We start from the raw sequence: 17,905 nt of genomic DNA, 5'->3' as shown, positions 1-17,905 counted from the left end.
CTGAGTTAAACAGAATGTGATACTTGCTACTTAGGATGAGGAACATGCTTGTGAATGAAGAGATATCACAATTAGTTGAAACATCATTTGAGCTGCTGTGAAAAATCCGCCAGCAGAGGGCACTGTTGGTTTTGCAGCCAGGTGCTGAACATGGTGTTTTGCTTGCCTAATGACTGCATGGTTGTTTCTCTTACAGATGATGAATGAACACATTTCTGTAGTCTATGGAAAAGAGTCTGCGTGCATGTATTAAATACAGAAAAGAATGTCACTTTGACCAAGTAATTATTTACACGGTGTATTTTAAGTACTGCATAAATATATTAATTGTTATACTGTCAACCTCTTTGTGTTGCATTGTGAACTGACTGACTGGCGTTACTGATATCCTGTTTTATCTAACTGCACCCTAACCTGTCCTAACCCTGTTGACTAACCCACTGCCTGGGCCTTGTTCTGTCTGTCTCACTGTGTCTCTGCATGGCGTGTGGTGTGGGCGGGGCTCGCTGCAGGGGCCGTACCTGGTGCACGGAGAACAGAAGCGGGAAGGGCCTCTGTCGGAGTGCGGTGGTAGCGGCAGTCTCCATGACTACCAGAGTGACCAGGGAGGGAAGCAGCAACCACAGCAGCACCAGCAGCAGAAGCAGCAGACCTACCTGCACTCCTCACGGGGCCAGCTACGGGCAGGGGGTGGGAGGGGCCTGTCCCGGCAGGACACCTTCGACTCGGAGACTCAGGGCAGTCGGGACTCGGCCTACACTGAAGCAGGGGACTCTTGCATGGACATTGAGACCGACCCCTACGAGGAGTCTGAGATGTACCGCGGGGTAGGGGGCGGGGGCAGCCGCCTCCACCTGGCCCAGCACCACGGCCGCCAGGCCTCCTGGGAAGACGAGGGGGCCGAGCCGGACCAGGAGAACCTCAACCACCCTCCCATGCCCTCCCACACCCAGCCTGGGCAACATGGCCGGGCCAAGCTAAGGGAGAGGTACTGCCAGGAACCCGGGGACACCGGCGCCAACATGGGCCGCAACAAGAATCAGGAGGACTGGGGGAGGGACGTGTACATCCGCTGAACACACATCACAACGTATGGGCTCTGAGGCTGACGGACAGACTGGGGGAGGAAGGGGAGGGAGGGAGGGAGGAAGTTCATGGTTAGGGCTAGGGGGTTAGCAGGGAGAGGAGGGTGGGTTTGGGGGCCATGCCAATCAGAGGCTCATGAATTAATCTGTTTACAACCCTATTAAAGAGGTACTTTTCTCATTGTTGAGTACGCTGTAAAGAAAAAAACAACTGCCAGATGCCATCCACCTCATCCAGTTATTTTAGCTAAATTTATTTATGTTTTGAGAAGAAAAGCAGTTTGGTTGGTCTCTTTTTAGTTTATTTTGTTAGTACTACTGCATGAATACCATGGAATCCTACTGAACTGACAGCACGAGGACAGTTACCATTATGATTGTGAATTCATCATTGTGTGATCTGTATGGCTTAATCTCTGTAGTGTAGAATGTGAAGGCTGATAGAGCTGTAGTCTGTCATGTCTGTCCTCTGCCGTCTTAAACAGGGTTGTATGTCCCATGTACAGTACAGAGCATCAGGGTCTCTATCCCCACAGCTTCAGGCTCAGCTTCAGGATTCAGACACTTTCAGGATGGATCCTAAGCTTTTGAGTCACTCTCCTCCGATTCCTCATCACCCAGACCTTAAAAGCTATCTGGTGGAAAAGTTGCCATAAAGTCTTCAGAATAGTTTATTGAGATAATTGGTTTATTCGTTTGACGCTTACCTTAATGTTAAGAATAAAAGGAAACACCCCAAAGATACTACTTCCTCTTCCCTAACCGGCTTCAGCCATAGCATTTAAATATAACTGTTTTTGTCTGGTCTGGTTGTCCCCATCTGTTTCCTGCTATTTTAGGGATACTGTCTGTCTGTGGGTGATAGCTTTGCTCCTGTAGTATACATCGTCTTTTTTAATGTGGTACTGTTCATAAGCAGCACTACAGTAGTAGTCGTGTGAATGAAATGTCCTACCTAATAGTCTCTCACACCCTCAGACTTTACTTCAAGAACTCCAATCACAAGTGCCGGAATGTTTCGCCAAGCCACGTCCACCATTGTCATGGTGGGATGTCTTATCTCTTGTCACACTCACTGTTTTCATATGTGTGTCTTTACTGTATGTGTCTTCTTGGCTACTACCCTGCACTGTAGCCCACCCTGTCGCTCCAGCCTCCAGCACGATGCCCACCACCATCTTGCTTTCTCTGCACCAGCTTTGTGTTGTCTACGTGTTACAGGGCACACTAACAGTTATGTAAGAGTTGTTTTGCGTGGTAAATCACCCCAAACGTTCAACCAAACAGCTAGCTTGTCTGAATGATGCCATGCACTTCTCTTCTTGATTTCTGACTGACTTTAGTGGTGTTTTTTTCTGTGGACATTTGCATTTTATAAGGTCCTCAGTTCTTTAGCGCTAGTGAGAGGAGTGTAAAGGGGGGTGGGGGATAGGTACAAAACATGTTCTTTAACTCAGTTAACTAAATGGAGGATCCACAAATGTCTTTGGTGGGCTCCTTCTGCCCACCCCTTTCTTCAGTCAAATAAATAAATAAATATTCAATAATAATTCGTAAATAATGTTTATTGTTGCGTTATCGCAATTGTTAAAAAGATGAAAGAACATGTATCATTGGTGCCTGATTGTAGCTACATTTTGCTTTTTCTGCCTTTCATTTTTAATCTGTGGATGAATTCGTATTTTAATTAAAATTTCAATCAGAAAAAAAAGATGCTTGGGAATTTCATTGTGTCACTCCTTTGATCAAATCAAATTTTATAGGTCACATACACGTGGTTAGCAGATGTTAATGCGAGTGTGGTAAAATGCTGGTGCTTCTCGTTCCGACAGTGCAGTAATATCTAACAAGTAATCTAACAATTCCACAACAACTACCTAATACACACAAATCTAAAGGGATGGAATAAGAATATGTACATATAAATATATGGATGAGCGACGACCGAGCGGCATAGGCAAGATGCAATAGATGGTATAAGATACATTACTCATCTCATATGTATATACTGTAAGATATGTAAACATTAAAGTGGCATTATTTAAAATGACTAGTGATTCATTTATTAAAGTGGCCAATGATTTAAGTCTGTATGTAGGCAGCAGCCTCTCTGTGTTAGTGATGGCTGTTTAACAGTCTGATGGCCTTGAGATAGAAGCTGTTTTTCAGTCTCTCGGTACCGAACTTTAATGCACTTGTACTGACCTCGCCTTCTGGATGATAGCGGGGTGAACAGGCAGTGGCTCAGATGATTGATGTCCTTGATGATCTTTTTGGCCTTCCTGACATCGGGTGCTGTAGGTGTCCTGGAGTGCAGGTAGTTTGCCCCCGGTGATGAGTTTTGCAGACCGCACCACCCTCTGGAGAGCGGTTGAGGGCGGTGCAGTTGTCGTACCAGGTGGTGATACAGGCCAACAGGATGCTCTCAATTGTGCATCTGTAAAAGTTTGTCAGGGTTTTAGGTGACAAACCAAATTTCTTCAGCCTCCTGAGGTTTTAAGAGGCACTGTTGCGCTTTCTTCAACACACTGTCTGTGTGAGTGGATCATTTCAGTTTGTCTGTGATGTTTACACAGAGGAACTTAAAACTTTCCACCTTCTCGACTACTGTCCCGTCGATGTGGATAGGGGATGCTCCCTCTGCTGTTTCCTGAAGTCCACGAAACAGCAGAGGGAGCTGATAATCACTGATGATTATCAGGGACACACACTTGCACATCCTCTACACCTAGAGGGCTGTATGACTAAATACATTAGTTTGCCATTTAAATTAGCTATACTTTCATTTAAATGATCACTCAATTCTTGCAATACAAGTAACTTAAGTATATTGGTGATTGAAGCCGTTGTCAAATAACAGAAAACCTCATCAGGTGCATGACATAACAATACATATATTTATTTATTTTATTTATTTCACCTTTATTTAACCAGGTAGGCAAGTTGAGAACAAGTTCTCATTTACAATTGCGACCTGGCCAAGATAAAGCAAAGCAGTTCGACAACATACAAAAACACAGAGTTACACATGGAGTAAAACAACATACAATCAATGATGCAGTAGAAAAAAATAAGACTATATACAATGTGAGCAAATGATGTGAGATAATGGAGGTAAAGGCAAAAAAATGCCATGGTGGCAAAGTAAATAAAGTATGGCAAGAAAAACACTGGAATGGTAGATTTGTAGTTTGAAGAAAGTTAAAAGTTAAAATATAAATAATATGGTGCAAAGGAGCAAAATAAATTAAATAAATAAATACAGTAGGGGAAAAGGTAGTAGTTTGGGCTCAATTAAAGATGGGCTATGTACAGGTGCAGAGATCTGTGAGCTGCTCTGACAGCTGGTGCTTAAAGCTAGTGAGGGAGATAAGTAATATAACAGCTGTTATAAATAATATAACAGCTGAAGCTTGCTGTAGTTCACCTTTTGTTACATAAACTATGGCTTAAAATATGGTTTCTGTTTCTCTTGCGAAGAAAAAAAAGAAGAAAGCCTCTTGTGGTTTTTGACTCATCTCTAGTTGAAAACACAACAGCCGCAGGACTCAGCTCAGCGCGTGACGTGCCCTGGATTGTCATGCCTCCACTGTGGAGGAAACTATTTTGGGTTTTTAATTCCAGACATTTTAAAAGGAAGTAAGAACCATATAATGTTCTATAGGAGGAAGTAGTTAAGTAAATATGTAGACGTTTGGGTGTGGTGGTCCCTCTTCCTGAATCTGTGATCATATGTTGCATCGTTTTTCGGGCTTTCCCTAATGTCCACACCATGGCACAGAGTGACCCCTGACTGAGTCCTACCATTACAGGATTCTTGAGTGAATCCCATGTAAATAAATAGAGGCCTGATCAGTGTTCGGATTAGGGTGGATGTCAGCAATATTCAGTAGGGATCCGGCTATGATATTCAGTACGAGCACTGGGGCATACACTTCACAGAGTAACTAAAATATATTAATGTGATTGGAATGGAAAAACGGAACAGCTAGTGATCCTGAAGTTACAGGGAAAACACATTACCCCCTGCACTGCCATAAAGATCCAGACTTCTAAGCAGAAACCTCATGTTGTGGGACTATCACTTCTACCACCAGGACATTTTAACTTGGGAAAGTCAAACCCTGAAGTTAATTCAAACACATTCTCATTCACAGGAATAGAAAGGGAATTCCAGGGGAATGTCACAGTCATTGTTTTACTTTTTGATTCCATCAATAAATATCACCTGTAGAATTCCCCTGAAATTAGGCTTGGTCAAAGTACACGGTACTTTACGGGGCAACTAAGATATTAGTGCAGAGTGCCGTTTTTAAAACAATTGATGGATATTCGTGTGATTGAAGGGGATCAGCTAGTGACCCAGCCCACTGGGCACAGACGTCAATTCAACGTCTCTTCCAAGTTGGTTTAATATCATTTCATTGAAATGACATGGAAACAACGTTGATTCAACCAGTGTGTGCCCATGGGTGAGGTTTACATGCAAAAACATTACACACTGCACTGTGGTGAAATAAAGATCCAGATTTCTTAGCGCCTAAAGTTGTGAGACTTTATCCCACTTCTGCCATCATTGTAGACACTATTTCAAATTGGGAAAGTCATGCCCTGAAGTTTATGATAAACACTATCTCAATCACTGGAATAGAAAGGACATTCCAGGTGAATGTCACAATCATTGTTTCACTTTTGGTTACTAAACATGTAGAATTCCCCTGTTGAAATCAGGCTTGAGGGACTATAAAGTAGTTCCGCGTCCATGTGTGGGTGAGATGGCGTTGTCCTCCCGTTCATCAGAGCTCTCATTTCATTCGTCACGTTTGCGTCATGTTTCGCTACAGAAGCGTGGCCACGCCCGCTTTTAGCCGCTGAGGAATTCCTTTGCCCCGCCTTTTTCTGTGACTCGCTCCAATCATCCCCCAAAATCTAGCTAGCTAAGTAAAAGAATGCATTGCCTATTTTGATCGCAGAATCAATTTGGTATCGATAGACAACCCATGGGCACATATCTCGTTTTGTTTGTGTCGATGAACGTCAGAAAAATACATTTCTAGGCTGTGCTACCAAATGTTTTCCAGGTAGTTGGCTTATTAGCCTCGAAGCACAGGGTTAGTTATCAGTACAGTTATTTAGCTAGCTAACGTTAGCTATCTTTGCTTGAAGTGTGGGGTGCCTATTGTGTTAGCTCGACAGCTACCGATAACAGCTATCTGATTTGCTGTGTTTGAAATATTTTCATATTTCTTTGAGTTGTCTTCATTCTCATCACCGGTGGATATGGGACTACTCTTTACCAAGCTGATGACTGTCTTCGGAGACAGAGGTAATCATTTGTGTGCCTGGATACATTTACTGCTATTATTGTTGCTCCTAAGTAATCTCCACTCCGTGCCTGATCATTTCTGCTTGCTTGGTTTGATAACGTTAGCTGCTTTGTAGCAGAGTGTTGTTATGGACTGGATTTAAATTATGAGAACGCAAGCAAAGCTGTTAGGCGTGATTTTCAATAACGTTAGTGACAGTTTAAAAAATGGTTAATTTCGGCATAGCCAAAATCGTAGCTACATTTCTAAGTACACCGGGCACCTTCCAATAACTGGTTAATTTCTGTCGGACACGAGCTAGTCTGTACTGGATGTTCTGTTCACTGTGTCAACATTGTGAACACGTGTCCCGTGTAATTATCTGTTTTCTATGTAACGGTAGTGATAGTGAATTGCATTAATGTTATGCAACCAATAACATTTCGTCAATCAGTACTGTTTACCTCTTTGATGAGATGATGGCAGGTTAGAGTTCGCTGGGGTTGACTACCAGGGTCAAATGGCCCTTGTTTTACCTAATAGTAACACTGCAAACAAACAGGTTTTGACCCCTTTGGATAATAAAGATGTCTGCCCATGTTTTTCATATCTGGTATTTGAATCTGTGGCTAGACCCTTCAAAGAGAGTCCATCAGTCAGATGTGTTATCAGGGTGATGATTGATTGGCTTTGGGGTCACAGGTCTGTGAATGGCAATCCATGTGTCTTATGTAAAAGTGTGTAAATCACTTTCCTCTTTCCTTCTCTCATAGAACACAAAGTGATCATAGTGGGCCTGGACAATGCTGGGAAGACCACTATCCTCTACCAATTGTGAGTGATATCAAAATAGATTTGTATAATTCATGATCACATAAGTGTCAAATTTATGCAAATGATATTTATAATCACTTAGTCATAACAATCACTCTGTCCTCTCAGCCTTACCAAAGAGGCGGTCCACACCTCCCCCACCATTGGCAGTAACGTAGAGGAGATCTCTGTACGCAAGACCCGCTTCCTGGTGTGGGACATCGGAGGCCAGGAAAGCCTGAGAGCCAGCTGGAACTCCTACTACTGCAACACAGAGGTACGGATCTGTCGGTGTGTGTGCCCCGCAGAATGTCTTTGTCGAGGAACAGCATGTGTTTTTTTTATGTAACAAAGTGTGTACAGGTGTGTGTTGGTTTCTGGCCAGTTACAGCTGGAGTAGAAATAGAACCCTGCTAATGCTTAAACACTTTTTGCTTTAACTTCCCTTTCCCTCCGAGACTGTCTGAATAGCTACAGCTGGAGACAAGATGTTTTTCAGCTGTCCAACGATTAGGCCAACACTGAGTTATTACACTTTAACCAGCAGCTGATTGTTGTTGTCATTGATAATGCATGGGAACACTATTACATCATCTGTTACAGAACTAACCATATCAGTCTGCTGTCCTGTTTATTCCTCTAACACTCTAGACTCTTACTGAAGTCATATTAAACGTTGATGAGATGAGAGCACTCAGAGCCAGGGGTAAAGTTAAGTGAGTAAGTTGGTCCCCTTTGGCCAGGGTATTCAGTTGTTTTGTCTCTCTTTAGATTGTGATTCTGGTTGTGGACAGCACTGACCGCGAGCGCCTAAATCTGAACAAAGATGAACTTCACCGCATGCTTGCACATGAGGTAACAACCACCTGGGTTTTTTGGGGGCATCATGGGAAGGGGGAGGGTCAGCTCAACCTCACTGTTTAGATTTTTTTTTTTTTTCTGAAGACCAGTTTCAAATGCAGGAAAGCACCCTATTCATTCTTAACTTCCTTTTTCCTGTATATGACACACCAGAAATATTAGCCGATTGGAATTTCCTTATTGTATCAACAGGTGGATGAGTGAGGATTACTTTTTAAGAATAAGGGCACTTTGTTTTCTAGGTGGTTCACGTTCCATTGTCACTCACCTTATGTATCTTTTTAAAGGTGCAATATACAGAAATCGCGCCACCATTTCCTGGTTGTTAAAATTCTAATAGTTAACCTAATTTCAGTTTGTGACAAACAAGCAATCTATAGTGTAGAAAATTGTTGTACCATCCAAACTGCTGTGAAATATCTTTTTGATAACCAAAAATATTATATTTTTAGCTGTTTGAAGCTGGTGTATAAAATCGCTTCTTAGACTTGCTTTCAATGAGAATGACAGATCTATAACTCACATTTCTATGTGAATTTGATCAGGTGGCCCAAAAAGTCACATATTGCAGCTTTAACATGTTGACACGTGAGCTATGTTCATGCTCTCAATATGACTCATATCACCACTACAGAGCAAACAAACTGATTGCAAAACCATGATGGGTTGTTTCAACATTTCCCCTGTGTGAATCAGTGCATTGACAGCTGAGCTGTTCAGTTTATGTTCTGCTGACGCTGCTATTTTCTATTATCTGAGACGTCGCAGCGGAGAGATTCGGTAGATTTCCACAGGAAACGCTCAGACGTGTAAATATGTTGAATATAAAAACGAGATAATTGTGCCTCTCTCCTGTCCTGTCTGACTGGTGTGTAGGACCTACAGAATGTAACCCTGCCTTTCTCTCCTGTCCTGTCTGACTGGTGTGTAGGACCTACAGAATGTAACCCTGCCTTTCTCGCCTGTCCTGTCTGACTGGTGTGTAGGACCTACAGAATGTAACGCTGCCTTTCTCTCCTGTCCTGTCTGACTGGTGTGTAGGACCTACAGAATGTAACCCTGCCTTTCTCTCCTGTCCTGTCTGACTGTTGTGTAGGACCTTCAGAATGCTGCGATTCTAGTTCTGGCCAACAAGCAGGACATGAAGGACTCTATGACAGTGGCAGAGATCTCCCAGTGCCTCACCCTCAGCTCCATCACAGCCCACTCCTGGCATGTACAGGCCTGTTGTGCCCTCACAGGGGAGGGGTGAGTACACTGCATAACTACAGACACACCTGGGCCTCCTCCGTTTGTGTGTGTGTTAACGTTCCCATAAATAACCTTAAGTCACTCAAACACAGTTTCATTTTCAAAACCATTTCCATCTCTTTCTCCTAACCTCCAGACTACCTGCCAGTCTGGACTGGATGAGGTCTCGTGTCCTGGCCAGTTAGAACTCCTTCCGTGGGCTCATCCCAATTGGAACTAGGACAGCTATCCTTTGACCCAACAAACACAACCTCTCAGATGTCGCAGCCAAAGCCACAGTGCCCAGATCAGGATCTCCACTATCTGTAGTGACACTGCCCCTCTGAGCCCCAGGGGTGGCCCCAGTCCTGCCCTGTCACCCTCATGCCTTACCCAGCCCTTAGTGTGTATGCCAGGGCTGACCAGAGTACAGGTCTGCCTCGGGATAGAGGAGGCCTGGAGGAACCTGGCAGAACCTCAACTAGACATGCCAGGGTGTGCCAGTGTGCATGTGCGTTAGCATCTATGTGTGGTGTGTGTGTGAGACTCCGTTCTAGAGGTCCACCATGTTTACATAAGAATCCCTACCTGTCAGACCTGACTCCATGAGGATGACACAGTATGCCCCACATAAGCTGAAAAGGGACCTATCACAGTATTTACGCCTCCTGTCCTCATGAACTCCACAGAGGTAGAATGGGAGGTTGCATTGGATTTCTTTAACATACAAATCTGTATCTCTGACTTGAGGAAAACCACAGTACCACAGGTTAAGAGGCCAGACCGAATGGTGATCAGACTGGTGCTCAGCCTTCTAAGCTATCAATGCACAAATTACTTGAAGTATTTATATCAAAGAAGAAAAAAAAGGGTTGCTTGACAGTGAAAAACAAGTATTGTCTGATTTTAAAACAGGTTAATCATGTATTTTTATACATATACAGTGGCTATGTATTTTACAGTACAAAATATTTTTTGTACAAATAAATGTTATTATTGATAAACTGGTGACTGGGCTGCCTTCTCTGTAGTAGGGGAATTACACATGGAACAATTTGGGAACGCCTGAACCAATGATTTATATACTGAACAAAAATCTAAGCGCAACATGCAACAATTTTTAAAGGTTTTACTGAGTTACACTTCATAGAAGGAAATCAGTCAATTGAAATAAAGGTATTAGAATTTCACATGACTGGCCAGGGGTGCAGTGATGGGAGGGCATAGGCCCACCCACTTGGGAGCCAGGCCCAGTCAATCAGAATGAGTTTTTCCCCACAAAGGGTTTTTTACAGTAAGAAATATTCCTCAGTAACCGCCCCTTCTCGGACGATCCCACAGGTAAAGAAGCTGGTTGTAGAGGTCCTGGACTGGCGTGGTTACACCTGGTCTGCAGTTAGGCCGGTTGGATGTACTGCCAAATTCTCTAAAACGACGTTGAAGGCGGCTAATGGTAGAGAAATGAACATTCAATTCTCTGGCAACAGGTCTGTTGGACATTCCTGCAGTCTAAATGTCAATTACACACCCTCAAAACTTGAGACATATGTGGCATTGTGTCATGTAGCAAAACTGCACATTTTATAGTGGCCTTTTATTGTCCTCAGCACAGGGTGCACCTGTGTAATGATCAATCTGTTTAATCAGCTTCTTGACATGCCACACCTGTCAGGTGGGTGGATTATCTTGGCAAAGGAGAAATGCTCACTAACAGGGATGTAAACAAATTTGTGAACAACATTTGAGAGAAATAAACTTTTTGTGCATGTGGAAAATTTCTGAGAACTTTTATTTCAGCTCATGAAAAAATGGGACCAACACTTTACATGTTGTGTTTGTATTTTTGTTCCATATATATATATGGAACACCATTTCTTGCCCCCGTGCAGATTTTGTATTTGCCAAGGAAGGCAGATTAATGTTCTGTATTATGTTGTATAATCTGGAGATTGTGCCCTAAAAATACGGGTTAAAATCTAAACACTTCTCGACTGTACACTTAGTAGGCTCGAGTGGAAATGAAGGGAAATGTGTTTTAGCAAAGCTGCGATTTTGCCGGTATCTATAAAAAGTGGCTAATGGGAATATTATGGTCAACACTCAGAGTATAGAATGAGACGAATGTGTTATCAACAAATAGGTTAAAAAAAAACACCAGACCTTTCCTATGCCAGAACTGGAAGGCCGTGTCAATCTGTGACGCTGGGAAGAGATGATTAGATGTTAATGGAGAGAAACCGCTTGCTTGTTTAAGGCTGAAGTGATTTCGGAATTGGGACCAGATTTTAATATAACTCACATTTCTATGTCAATCTCATGGGGTTGCCGAGGTGCCTTATTGCTATTGTAAACGGGTTACCAACGTAATTAGAGCAGTAAAAATACATGTTTTGTCATACCTGTGGTATACGGTACCACGGTTGTCAGTCAATCAGCAATCCAAGGTTTATATTCCGAACTGTTTTTAACAACTACGCTTTACTTACTAGTCTTGATAACACCAGCCTCTCCACAGCTCGCGCATTAGCGGGTTCAAAATAGGGGGCATCCGGATTTGAACCGGAGACCTCTTGATCTGCAGTCAAATGCTCTACCACTGAGCTATACCCCCACTGTATCTCAACGGCACAATAAAATATAATTATCCTAAGGATGTCAATTATGTTCATAAATTAGAAAAACATTATTTTATGCGGTACAGTTTTTATTTTCGGTAAAAAAAAATAATGCATTTCACGGGTTATCGACGTTTTTCAAGACGTGTTCGTCTGTTAGGGGAGCGCACACTGTGCACTCGTTTCCTCCACTAGGAGGAGACAAATACATGTGTCTCTTGGGTGCTTTCAGTACTGTACAGTACACGGTATTTTATATATGCCATCAAGGGAGAAACGAATGTTAGTGTTTCTTTGTATCTTTTTGTCAGTAACAACATCAGTCGGCTCTCATGTATGCCCAATGATATATTTTGTTTTTATGAACATGCGTGCACCCTAAACACATTAGATAAAACGATGGGTTTGGTCACAGTGGTAAACCTCGGATAGTAAAACTCTAGTTCTGTCGTGCATTTCATTCGTGCATTTGCCATAAAACAACAACAATAACCACTCACATGACACATTTCGACGAGTTTAAGTTTAATGGTGTGTATAGGGCAGGAATTAATGATGAGACAATTAAGGGTGCAGAATGTTGTTAAAACCGTGACCACGGAAACCAAAAAACATGCGAAAAGGCCTGTTGGGAAGACAATGCAACAAACAACAAAAAACCCAGCTCTGCAGGCCTTATTACTTGAAATGACATTGAGGTTTATTTGCATCACAACAAGGAGATTGCATGCCTCCGAATTTCAAAAGTAAATCTGGTGGTGATAGAAACGTGTAAATGACTAGAGAACGACTCTGACTTCAGGACTACAATAGGCCTGCAATACAATGAATGACCTTCCATCAGGCATGTCTGCTACATTTCTTCAACAAGGGATTTGAAGGAATGGGTACCATTTTAACAGCTAGTTAGACTACCAGCTGATACTATGAGCTCCCATTGCTATTGTTTTTTAAATTGTGTCTTGTATTTAAGATTGTCCACTTTGTGGTCCCCATATACCTATGTAACTACTTTAACTTGGTCAGGGATAACCATAACTATTCCACTAGAAGGAGCAGTGGCGTAAAGTACTTAAGTACTACTTAAGTCGTTTTTTGGGGTATCTGTACTTTACTTTACTATTTATATTTTTGACAACTTTTACTTTTACTTCACTACATTCCTAAAGAAAAGGATGTACTTTTTACTCCATACATTTTCCCTGACACCCAAAAGTACTCGTTACATTTTGAATGCTTAGCAGGACAGGAACATTGTCTAATTCACACACTTATGCTTCATTTGTAATGATGTCTGAGTGTTGAAGTGTAAAAATGGCACCATCTGGTTTGCTTAATATAAGACATTTGAAATGATTATACTTTTACATTTACTTTTGATACTTAAGTATATTTAAACCAAATACTTTTACTTTTACTCAAGTAGTATTTTACTGGGTGACTTTCACTTTTACTTGAGTCATTTTCTATTAAGGTATCTTTACTTTTACTCTAGGATGACAATTGAGTACTTTTTCCACCACTGAGGAGTGAAACCAACATTGTTCCTTTCAGTTTTAAGAGCGGTATGGGGAAAGAACCCTTTTTGGAATTGTTGGGTTTCTGACATTATTTGGAATAGTCTTCCAAAGAACTTGAAATTCATAACCTCCATGGTCCATAATCAAGTTTTCTCACTTAAAATGGCTAAATAGTAGCATACATTATGTGGGTGAGAAGAAAATGCTCCCATCTACAGGACAGGTTGTGGTACTACTAAAAAAGCACCACAATGGAAGTAAACTTTCGAGATTTAATCTGTTATCCTTGATGATTTTCTGAAAATTGTAGGTGTAGGCATATCCAGCTGGAGCGTTCTTATGTATTTATTTTAAACTTGTCTAATAAATTAAATCAATCAATCAGTCTTACAATATATATATTTCTAATGAAAAAGGAATGGAGACAGACATACATTTAAACTGTAAACTGGCTAAAACTGACCATATGTACATCTTTGTTTATAGATCTGTCTATCACACAGGAAGCGACGCAGGTCCTAATCCAGGCACTTGTCATCTCCCGTCTGGATTACTGCAACTCGCTGTTGGCGGGGCTCCCTGCCTGTGCCATTAAACCCCTACAACTCATCCAGAACGCCGCAGCCCGTCTGGTGTTCAACCTTCCCAAGTTCTCTCACGTCACCCCGCTCCTCCGCTCTCTCCACTGGCTTCCAGTTGAAGCTCGCATCCGCTACAAGACCATGGTGCTTGCCTACGGAGCTGTGAGGGGAACGGCACCTCCATACCTTCAGGCTCTGATCAGGCCCTACACCCAAACAAGGGCACTGCGTTCATCCACCTCTGGCCTGCTGGCCCCCCTACCTCTGAGGAAGCACGGTTCCCGCTCAGCCCAGTCCAAACTGTTCGCTGCTCTGGCACCCCAATGGTGGAACAAGCTCCCTCACGACGCCAGGACAGCGGAGTCAATCACCACCTTCCGGAGACACCTGAAACCCCACCTTTTTAAGGAATACCTGGGATAGGATAAAGTAATCCTTCTAACCCCCCCCCCCCCCTTAAAAGATTTAGATGCACTATTGTAAAGTGGTTGTTCCACTGGATATCATAAGGTGAATGCACCAATTTGTAAGTTGCTCTGGATAAGAGCGTCTGCTAAATGACTTAAATGTAAATGTAATGTAAATGTTAAATGTAATATGTCTAGGCATCAACATCCCCATATTCTGTTTGCCTATGGCAGGGATGGGCAACTTTGATGAGGGTGGGGGCAAAGAGAAAGTAATACAAAAGTAACTGAAAGTTATCAGATAACGTTACTGAGTTTGGGTAATCCAAAACCTACGTTACTGATTACAATTTTGGACAGGTAACTAGTAACTGTAATGGATTACATTTAGAAAGTAACCTACCCAACAACCCTGTGTTCACTCATGACTGTGTGGCAGCGCACATCTCCAACTCAATCATCAAGTTTGCTGACGACAGAACAGTGGTAGGCCTGATTACCAAAACAACGAGACAGCCTACAGGGAGGAGTTGAGAGCCCTGGCGGTGTGGAGAATAACCTTTCTCTCAATGTCAACAAAACAAGGAGCTGATCGTGGACTACAGGAGACAACAGAGAGAGCACGCCCCCATCCACATCGACGGGGCCGCAGAGGAGAGGGTGAAAAGCTTTAAGTTCTTTGGTGTGCGCATCACTGAGGACCTGACATGGTCCCTTCACACCAATACTTTGGTGAAGAAGGCGCAACAGCGTCTCTTCAACCTCAGGAAGCTGAAGAAATTCAGCTTGGCCCCTAACACCCTCACAAACTTCTACAGATGCAACATTGAGAGAGCATTCTATTCGGGCTGTATCACCGCCTGGTACAGCAACTGCACCGTCTGCAACCGCAGGGTTCTCCAGAGGGTCGTGCGGTCTGCCCAACGCATCATCGGCGGAACACTGCCTGCCCTCCAGGACATCTATAGCACCCAGTGTCACAGGAAGGCCAAGAAGATTATCAAGTACCTCAGCCACGGCCCATCCACTACCATCTAAAAGGCAAAGACAGTACAGGTGCATCAAAACTGGGACCGAGAGACTGATAAACAGCTTCTATCTCCAGGCCATCAGACTGTTAAACAGTTATCACTAGCCAGCCTCCACCCGGTACCCTGCCCTGAACCTTAGACACTGTCACTAGCCAGCTACCAACCGGTACTCTACCCTGCACCTGTACATAGAGTCATTGAACACTGGTCAATTTAATAATGTTTACATACTGTCAGTGGTGGAAAAAGTTCTCAATTCTCATACTTGAGTAAAAGTAAAGATACCTTAATAAAAAATGACTCAAGTAAAAGTGAATGTCACCCAGTAAAATACACTTGAGTAAAAGTCTTAAAGTATTTGGTTTTTAAATATACTTAAGTATCAAAATTAAATGTAGTTGCTAAAATATACTTAAGTATCAAAGTAAAAATACGAATAAAAAAATCCTTACATTAAGCAAACCAGAAGGCACAACTGAAAACATTTTTTTTACGGGTAGTCAGAGTCACACTCCAACACTCAGACATCATTTAAAAACAAAGCATTTGTGTTTAGTGAGTCCACCAGATCAGAGGTAGCAGGGTTGACCAGGGACGTTCTCTTGATAAGTGTGCGAATTGGACCATTTTCTGTCCTGCTAAGCATTCAAAATGTTACGATTACTTTTGGGTGTCAGGGAAAATGTATGGAGTAAAAAGTACATATTTTTCTTTAGGAATGTAGTGAAGTAAAAGTAAAAGTTGTCAAAAATATAAATAGTAAAGTACAGATACGCCAAAAAACTACTTAAGTAGTACTTTAAAGTATTTTTACTTAAGTACTTTACACCACTTGTATACTGTTTTACCCACTTTATATGTATATACTGTATTTTAGTCATGGCTCATCCATTATAACCATCTCCACAGAGGAACTCTAGAGCTCTGTCAGAGTGACCATCGGGTACTTGGTCACCTCCCTGACCAAGGCCCTTCTCCCCCAGTTGTTTAGTTTGGCCCGGCGGCCAGGTCTAGGGAGAGTCTTGGTGGTTCCAAATGTCTTCCATTTAAGAATGATGGAGGCCACTGTATTCTTGGGGACCTTTAATGCTGCAGAATTTTTTTAATATCCTTCCCCTTCCATCTGTGCTTTGACACAATCCTGTCTCGGAGCTCTACGGACAATTCCTCATGGCTTGGTTTTTGCTCTGACATGCACCGTCAACTGTGGGACCTTATATAGTCAGGTGTGTGCCTTTCCAAATCATGTCCAATCAATTGAATTTACCACAGGTGGACTCCAATCAAGTTGTGGAAACATCTTAAGGACGATCAATGGAAACAGGATGCACCTGAGCTCAATTTCAAGTCTTATAGCAAAGGGTCTGAATACTTATGTAAATAAGTATACATTTGTAATAATATCCCTCCCAAATTTTGTTTTGTCATTATGGGGTATTGTGTGTAGATTGCTGAGAAAAAAACAATATTTAATCCATTTTAGAATAAGGCTGTAATGTACAAAAAGGTGGAAAAAGTCAAGGGGTCTGAATACTTTCCGAAGGCACTACAGTATTTATATTGACTCTGACATTGCTCGTTCTGCTATGTCTTATTTATTTTTTGCGTTAGGATTATGTGTATTGTTAGATTGCTGCACGGTTGGAGCTAGAAACATAAGCATTTCGCTACACCTGCGATAACATCTGCAAAACTGTGTACTTGGCCAATAAACTTTGATTCGATTTATTCATTTGGATATCAATGCGAAGATATGGCGTCTAGGTTCTTAGAGGGTATACACTAACACAACATTTGTTTTATAAATTGTATGTGCCACTCAGTTCCATAGTCAGTAAGGGCCCGATTCCAACATAGTAAATTATGTCTTTCTTACATACAGTGGGGAGAACAATTATTTGATACACTGCCGATTCATGACCTTCTCCTATTCCTCCTCTGGATCATCCAGATGGTCATTGGCAAACTTCAGACGGGCCTGGACATGCGCTGGCTTGAGCAGGGGGACCTTGCGTGCGCTGCAGGATTTTAATCCATGACGGCGTAGTGTGTTACTAATGGTTTTCTTTGAGACTGTGGTTCCAGCTCTCTTCAGGTCATTGACCAGGTCCTGCCGTGTAGTTCTGGGCTGATCCCTCACCTTCCTCATGATCATTGATGCCCCACGAGGTGAGATCTTGCATGGAGCCACAGACCGAGGGTGATTGACCGTCATCTTGAACTTCTTCCATTTTCTAATAATTGCGCCAACAGTTGTTGCCTTCTCACCAAGTTGCTTGCCTATTGTCCTGTAGCCCATCCCAGCCTTGTGCAAGTCTACAATTTTATCCCTGATGTCCTTACACAGCTCTCTGGTCTTGGCCATTGTGAAGAGGTTGGAGTCTGTTTGATTGAGTGTGTGGACAGGTGTCTTTTATACAGGTAACGAGTTCAAACAGGTGCAGTTAATACAGGTA

General features: G+C 42.5%; 2 protein-coding genes and 1 non-coding gene across 8 annotated transcripts in view; 2 read left to right on the top strand and 1 right to left on the bottom strand.

Moving 5' to 3' along the window:
• LOC115171068 (voltage-dependent L-type calcium channel subunit beta-1) overlaps window positions 1–1,151 on the top strand; it is a 37,379-nt gene extending 36,228 nt beyond the window's left edge. For 3 of the 6 annotated variants that reach the window (XM_029727558.1, XM_029727555.1, XM_029727554.1), the window contains one exon: window positions 513–1,151. In XM_029727558.1, the coding sequence (XP_029583418.1) occupies window positions 513–1,076 (564 nt within the window). In that variant the 3' untranslated portion in view covers window positions 1,077–1,151. The remainder of the gene's footprint in view (window positions 1–512) is intronic. The other 3 variants (XM_029727553.1, XM_029727556.1, XM_029727557.1) reach the window with 1 other exon arrangement.
• Window positions 1,152–5,994: 4,843 nt separating this feature from the next.
• Window positions 5,995–10,299, top strand: LOC115171067 (ADP-ribosylation factor-like protein 5B). Its single transcript, XM_029727550.1, has 6 exons — window positions 5,995–6,411; window positions 7,165–7,225; window positions 7,334–7,481; window positions 7,976–8,059; window positions 9,162–9,313; window positions 9,453–10,299. Exons 1-6 carry the CDS (start codon window positions 6,366–6,368, stop codon window positions 9,499–9,501), a joined length of 540 nt encoding a protein of 179 aa, XP_029583410.1. The 5' UTR covers window positions 5,995–6,365; the 3' UTR covers window positions 9,502–10,299.
• A 1,535-nt stretch (window positions 10,300–11,834) lies between these two features.
• On the bottom strand, window positions 11,835–11,906 carry trnac-gca (transfer RNA cysteine (anticodon GCA)). Its single transcript has one exon. It is a non-coding gene; the product is annotated as a tRNA-Cys (tRNA).
• Window positions 11,907–17,905: the final 5,999 nt, after the last annotated feature.

This window comes from Salmo trutta, chromosome 32, assembly GCF_901001165.1.
Source record: "Salmo trutta chromosome 32, fSalTru1.1, whole genome shotgun sequence".
Lineage (NCBI taxonomy): Eukaryota > Metazoa > Chordata > Actinopteri > Salmoniformes > Salmonidae > Salmo > Salmo trutta.
Note: the sequence above shows the minus strand (reverse complement) of the source record. Positions and strands in the feature narration are given on the sequence as shown.

Excerpts from the sequence above, each read along its gene's own strand:
- LOC115171067 (XM_029727550.1), top strand. The coding sequence starts at position 6,366 with ATGGGACTACTCTTTACCAAGCTGATGACTGTCTTCGGAGACAGAG. Across the intron at positions 7,482-7,975 it reads CCTACTACTGCAACACAGAG|ATTGTGATTCTGGTTGTGGA; the intron begins GTACGGATCTGT and ends GTCTCTCTTTAG. Across the intron at positions 8,060-9,161 it reads ACCGCATGCTTGCACATGAG|GACCTTCAGAATGCTGCGAT; the intron begins GTAACAACCACC and ends ACTGTTGTGTAG.